Source organism: Alligator sinensis, unplaced genomic scaffold (genome assembly GCF_000455745.1).
Source record: "Alligator sinensis unplaced genomic scaffold, ASM45574v1 scaffold317_1, whole genome shotgun sequence".
NCBI classification, from domain to species: domain Eukaryota; kingdom Metazoa; phylum Chordata; order Crocodylia; family Alligatoridae; genus Alligator; species Alligator sinensis.
The window spans coordinates 326,157-332,996 of record NW_005842582.1 but is presented as its reverse complement, the minus strand read 5'-3'; the positions used below and the strand labels follow the sequence as shown (position 1 = coordinate 332,996).

The window sequence follows — 6,840 nt, the reverse complement described above, 5'->3', positions numbered from 1 at the left end:
TTTTGAAAGACTTTGCCAAGGATGGAGGTGAGACTGACTGGCCTATAGTTGCCCAGGTCCTGCTTCCTCCCCTTCTTGAAAATGGGGACCACATTGGCCCTTTTCCAGTCCTCTGGGACTTGGCCCATGCGCCACGAGCGTTCAAATATTCCCGCCAGTGGCTCTACAATGATGTTGGCCAGTGCCTTCAGCACCCTCGGATGGAGCTCATCCGGGCCTGCCAACTTAAAGGCATCCAGTTCTTCCAAGTGACTCTGCACTATCTCAGGGTCTACGCATGGAAGTCTGGTGCCTTGCTGCTGCCTCTCTACAACCCCAGTGAGAGACTTGTCGTGCCCCTCGCTTAGGAACACTGAGGCAAAGAACTGTTGAGGAGTTCAGCCTTGTCCCCCCATGTCCGTCACCAATTGTTTCTGCCCATTTAGCAGGGGTCCTATTCCACCCTGGGCCTTCCTTTTACTCCCTATATATCTAAAAAACAATTTCTTGTTGTCCTTTACTTGGGTTGCCATCCTCAGCTCCATGGTAGCTTTGGCCCGTCTAACTGCCTCCCTACAAGCACGAGCAGAGGAGGTATATTTGTCTTTGGTGATCTCTCCCTGTTTCCACTTTTTATGTGCTCCCCTTTTGGCCCTTGGGCTGCCCTGGGGAGGTGGTGCTCTCCCCTACCTTGGGGGTCTTCAAGAGGAGGCTGGAGAGCTATCTGGCTGTGGTACTATGATCCCAGCACTCGTTCCTGCCCAGGGCAGAGGGTCGGACTTGATGACCTGTTCAGGTCCCTTCTGACCCTAGAAACTATGAAACTATGACCCACAATATTCTCCTCCCTTAATTCCTAGCATTCCCTGCTTTGCACCTTTGTTTAAGCCTCAGGATGGGGCTGTCTCAATACTGTTGGAGTAGATCATAGGCAAGAAAGCTGATATCCTTCTAACAGTCCTGCATACCACCTGGGAGTCTTGAGACAAATTACTGCTTTATTGGTCATTTTTGGTGTTATCTAGATTCATAGATTCATAGAAGTAGGGTCGGAAGGGACCTTGTAGATCATCAAGTCTGACCCCCTGCCCTGGATAGGAGAGCGAACAGGGCTCAAATGACCCCAGCCAGGTAGATGTCAAGCCTCCTCTTAAAGACCCCCAAGTTAGAAGCCATCACTACTTCCCTTGGAAGTTGGTTCCAGATCCTAGCCACCCTGACTGAAGTAGTGCTTTCGGATGTCTAGTCTAAACCTACTCTCTAACAATTTGTGGCCATTATTCCTTGTTACCCCGGGGGGCGCTAGGGGGAACAGGGTCTCTCCCAAACCCTGCTGGTCCCCCCTAGTGAGTTTATAGATGGCCACCAGGTCCCCCCTCAGCCTTCTGTTGCAAAGGCTGAACAAGTTAAGGTCCAGTAGCCTCTTCTCATAGGGTCTGCCCTGCTGTCCCCAGATCATGTGGGTGGCCCTCATCTGAACCCTCTCATTGCTGTCCAGATCCCTCCTGAAGTGTGACGCCCAGAACTGAACACAGTACTCCAGCTGTGGCCTGACCAGTGTCACATAGAGGGGGAGGATCATCTCCTTGGCCCTGCTTGAGATGCATCTGTGGATGCATGACAAGGTACGGTTAGCCCTCCTGACCATGACCTCGCATTGTCAGCCCATGTTCATCTTGGAGTCAATAATGACTCCAAGATCTCTTTCTGCCACCGTGCTCTCGAGAAGGGAGTTTCCCAGCTTATAAGTGTGCTGCTGGTTCCTACTGCCCAAGTGCAGCACCCTGCGCTTGTCAGTATTGAAACCCATCCTATTTTCATTAGCCCACCCCTGTAACCTGTCCAGGTCCTGCTGTAATCTGTCCTTCCCTACTAGCGTGCCCACCTCACCCCAAATCTTGGTATCATCAGCAAATTTAAACAGGCTGCTTTTTACCCCATCGTCCAAGTCACTAATAAAGAAATTGAACAGTGCGGGCCCAAGGACTGAGCCCTGGGGGACTCCACTTCCCTCCAGGTCAAAAAAGACCCGTCCACCACTACCCTCTGAGTACGACCCTTCAGCCAATTTGCAATCCATCTGACTGTAGGAATCAATGCCACAGTCACCTAGTTTTTTGATGAGAATGGGGTGGGAGACAGTGTCAAAGGCCTTGCTGAAATCCAGAAAGACTACATCCACTGCAACACCTGCATCCAATGCTTTTGTGACATGAACGTAGAAGGCAATCAGGTTGGTCTGACATGACCTGCCCCTAATGAAACCGTGCTGGTTGCCCTTGAGTGTCATCCCTGCTGCTGGCCCATCACAGATGTGATCTTTGATGATCTTCTCAAAGAGTTTCCCCAGGATTGAAGTAAGACTAATGGGCCCATAGTTGCCCAGGTCCTCCCTCTTCCCTTTTTTGAAGATGGGGACCACGTTGGCTTTCTTCCAGTCATCTGGCACCTTGCCAGAGCACCACAAGTGCTCGTAAAGCTATGCCAGGGGCCCCGCAATAACCCCTGCCAATTCCCTCAACACCCTGGGGTGGAGAGCATCTGGACCTGCTAATTTGAACACATCCAGCCCCTCCAGAAGCTCTCTAACCCGGTCCTCCCTGACCTTAGGCCTAGTAGGCATTCTGCACATACAGTGTTGTTCCTTCAGCAAAGCTGTGACCTCATGTTTGCACCCAACCTACAAACATGTTTCAAGAGACCTCCCTGTGGTTGTGTGCATCTTCTAGCACCTACAGTCAGTTAGCTTGTTGATTGTCATGCACTTACAAATGTCAGGGCTTTACAAGAGAGCTTCCCATTGGAGAGAAATTAGTCAAACAAAACCAACGTATGTTATTTATTTACCAAAATATACACGTTGGGACAAATGGTCACAAACTTATAGCAGCTTCTTTCATTGACAATGCAACTAAAGCAGCAAGACAAAGTCTCCTAGGCCTCCCTCTCTTCTTGGACTGTTTTGCTAGCTAATTTTTCAAATGCTTGGTGCTTTGTTCTACTTCTGGGGCATGTTTTTAATGCATATGCTTGGGTACCAAAAGCTATCTAGCTGAGCCTGCAAAAGTTCTGCAAAAGACCATTAACCATGTGAAGAGGGGGAATAATTTAATAATAGGAATAAAAATTGTAATAACTACAATTAAGATTATAACTTGGAATTGGAAAAGTTAAACTCATTTCATTTACAAAAGTAACTATTAACAGGACAAAAGGTCATTGGAATAATATAATGAATATGTTATTACTTAAAATTCAAATGTAAATGGACAATAAGGTCAAAATAAGCGTATAAAAGGCAACCGTAAAATGTAAGAATAGAAGAGAGACTTATGTGGAAGGAAAGGATCTCTCCCTCCTGAGAACTTTCACCAGGGCTCCTTTCACCTGTTCATTCCTCAGGCTGTATATCAGGGGGTTCAGCATGGGGTTGATAAAGCTGTAAAAGAGGAAAAGGATTTTCCCTCGAAAAGCTGAGTGGCTGGTCATGGGTCCCATGTACATGATGATGGCCGTTCCATAGTAAAGCCCCACCACGGTCAGGTGGGAGCTGCAAGTAGAGAAAGTTTTGCGCCGTCCTGCAGCAGAGTGGATGCGCAGGATGGTGGCCAGGATGTGCAGATATGAAACAATAACGAATAAGAAGGGGAACAGCAGGATTAACATGCAGGCAGTAAATATCACAGTCTGGTTGATAGTGATATCAGCACAGGCTAGCTTTAACACAGCCAGGAGTTCACAGAAGAAGTGGTCCACTTCATTAAGGCTGCAGAAAGGCAACCGCAGGGTCAGACCCACTTGTATTGCACCAAACAGGAACCCACAGGTCCATGAACACGTCACCATGGTGGTACACACTCTCCAGTTCATGATGACATTGTATCGCAAGGGGTGGCATATTGCCACATAGCGGTCATAAGACATCACTGCCAGCAACACACACTCAGTTAGGGCTAAGGCCATGTAGAGGTATATTTGTGTCCCACAACCAACAAATGAGATGGTTTTCCTCTGGAGAAGGAGGTTCCCCAAAATGTGGGGGACATTACTGGAGGCATAGCAGATGTCTAGTATGGAGAGATGGCAGAGGAAGAAATACATGGGGGTATGAAGCTGGGAGTTGTGACAGATTACCACAAATACAAGTGTATTTCCAACCAGTGAAACTGTGTAGATAACAGAGAAGATCCCAAACATGAAAAATTGCATGTTTTCCCCAGTGGAAAACCCCAGGATGATAAATTCAGTGACAAACGTTTGATTTTCCATTCAGGCAGTAAATATCACAGTCTGGTTGATAGTGATATCAGCACAGGCTAGCTTTAACACAGCCAGGAGTTCACAGAAGAAGTGGTCCACTTCATTAAGGCTGCAGAAAGGCAACCGCAGGGTCAGACCCACTTGTATTGCACCAAACAGGAACCCACAGGTCCATGAACACGTCACCATGGTGGTACACACTCTCCAGTTCATGATGACATTGTATCGCAAGGGGTGGCATATTGCCACATAGCGGTCATAAGACATCACTGCCAGCAACACACACTCAGTTAGGGCTAAGGCCATGTAGAGGTATATTTGTGTCCCACAACCAACAAATGAGATGGTTTTCCTCTGGAGAAGGAGGTTCCCCAAAATGTGGGGGACATTACTGGAGGCATAGCAGATGTCTAGTATGGAGAGATGGCAGAGGAAGAAATACATGGGGGTATGAAGCTGGGAGTTGTGACAGATTACCACAAATACAAGTGTATTTCCAACCAGTGAAACTGTGTAGATAACAGAGAAGATCCCAAACATGAAAAATTGCATGTTTTCCCCAGTGGAAAACCCCAGGATGATAAATTCAGTGACAAACGTTTGATTTTCCATTTTGAGTAGGAATGTTCTGGGCACAAACCAACATCACTAGAATCTGGAAGAAGGAAAATTAAATGCATGAAAAATAGCCAAATAACAAGGTGCAAGTTACCTTTAAAAAAAGAAAGACCGACTGTCTTTTCCTCACAAGTCCCATTTTTAACTCATTGCCTACAATGAGAAGTAGATCATAACTGGAATAGTAAGTATGCTGCAATAGCATGTATTAATGTATGTGAAACCAAATAATAGGGTTTGTGCAATCTTTCAAGTATGTGGCTAAAAAAAAGGTCCATGAGAACATCTCTTTGCCTGGTGATTATTAAAATAATATTTTTTTAATTCTGTTATCCAGGAAATTTACTTTAATTTTTGACTGAGCAAATAAATCATCAAGAGCAGTTTCAAGGTTGTGTTAAATTCATGTGATCACTGTGAACTAAAAAATGAACTCTGAGGAGCATCCTCTCTCCAACACAAAATGAGCTTAGCCACATTACTTACTCCTGTGTGACTGACGATGTGGGCTGCATTTATATTATCAATAGGAAACAAGGGGGCTAAATGCAATAAAATGTCATAAGGAGGTGGCAAAGTCAACCTCTTACAAGGTAGGAAATGCCATATAGAAGTTTTCCTGTGCAGGTTGAATTGTCTGTTGATGCACACCTGTAATATGAAGAAGTCTTTGATTATAACAGCGCATAGTGCCAAATAAACCTCTGTTCAATATCTCTAAATCTATCAATAAAGACCTTATCAACCTGTGGGCCTTGCAGGCATCTTTTTCAGCCAAGCCTTACTGCTGGATCACAGTAGAGCTGTGCACAATATATCACATCCAGGAAAACTGAGATACAGCTATATGGAGTTCTGATCTATTTTAATATTGAATTAAGAAATGCACTTTTGGTGTCAGGGGAACTTGACATTTGGTAGAAAATAGTCAGCATCTTGCAGGTTCTAACAATTAATATTTTTACACTTATTGTACCTTTTGCATGAATCACCCGAAAAGCATGAAACCCACTTGCACTCATATAGGTGTCCTTTATCACATGTCTATGAAGATTATCAAAGAAATCACCTGTGAAGTGAAACTTAGCTTGACACACCCTAGCTGGATCCTATTTGCACCTATCCAATAGATCTATGATAATATGAACCAGCTGAAGTTCTGGGGTTATAAATTTCACCTATCAATTAGCACTTCTGATTGAATACCATTTGGGAGTTGTGGATACACACAGCTCCAAAGTGAAAGACTGTAAGCAAGTTTAAGCTTGTTCCAGTTCTAATACACTGGAATGACAGGAGCATCTACAAGGGACAAAACAGTATTCCATCTATTCCAGTGTCCTGTCCCTGAGCTATCTGACAGGTCAGTTCTGGAAGCTGGCTAATAAAAAACTGTGCAATAACCACCCCACAGGAAAGTCCTGTTAGTTAAAATTTGACTGATGCCTGCCAAAGGGTTTTATTGACAGAGTGGTTAATATGGCTCTCTGTAAGCCCTGAGGTGTGCATTTGCATGTCACTCTAGAAATGTACTGGAGGAGGCTGCTCCCCACCTCATTTTGACCCATCTTTAGATGAATAGACCTGTTCAGTAAAAGATGCTGCTAGCTACAATGTTCTCTCAGGTTTAATAGACAACAGAAACGATTGTGCATCAACCATACCTGCCTGATGGACTGTCTAGCAAGTGACTTGTTTCAGAGATTTCCTGCTTCTGATGTCATAAGATTTGTTGTTCTATTTGCTTGATTATCAGACTTGCTCATCCTTTCTGAAAGGATACCAGTTTTGCCAAGATTCTCTGTTATATTTTAACAGCAGACTTTGCGGGATTTAAAAGTCCCTACTTTATTTTTGTCTGAAGGATCTGACTGCTTTCTGTGTTTACTTTTGGGAAGCTGAGTGTTGCAGGGGTTCACTTTTTCTTTCTCACTTTAACTTCAGTTAGAATGACCCTAGTAGCTGAACATTACAGGGGGGTAA

The 6,840-nt window shown here is 44.8% G+C and overlaps 2 protein-coding genes across 2 annotated transcripts; both read right to left on the bottom strand.

Annotated features, from left to right (window-relative positions):
• Positions 1 to 3,309: 3,309 nt before the first annotated feature.
• On the bottom strand, positions 3,310 to 4,248 carry LOC102367897 (olfactory receptor 2A5-like). Its single transcript, XM_006032690.1, has one exon. The coding sequence runs from the start codon at positions 4,246 to 4,248 to the stop codon at positions 3,310 to 3,312; it is 939 nt and encodes a 312-aa protein (XP_006032752.1).
• Positions 4,249 to 4,890, bottom strand: LOC102386117 (olfactory receptor 2A2-like). Its single transcript, XM_006032679.1, has one exon. It carries the CDS (start codon positions 4,849 to 4,851, stop codon positions 4,249 to 4,251), a length of 603 nt encoding a protein of 200 aa, XP_006032741.1. The 5' UTR covers positions 4,852 to 4,890.
• Positions 4,891 to 6,840: the final 1,950 nt, after the last annotated feature.

What these genes read in the sequence shown, in the direction of transcription:
- LOC102367897 (XM_006032690.1), bottom strand. Translation starts at nt 4,248, where the DNA reads ATGGAAAATCAAACGTTTGTCACTGAATTTATCATCCTGGGGTTTTCC.
- LOC102386117 (XM_006032679.1), bottom strand. Translation starts at nt 4,851, where the DNA reads ATGGAAAATCAAACGTTTGTCACTGAATTTATCATCCTGGGGTTTTCC.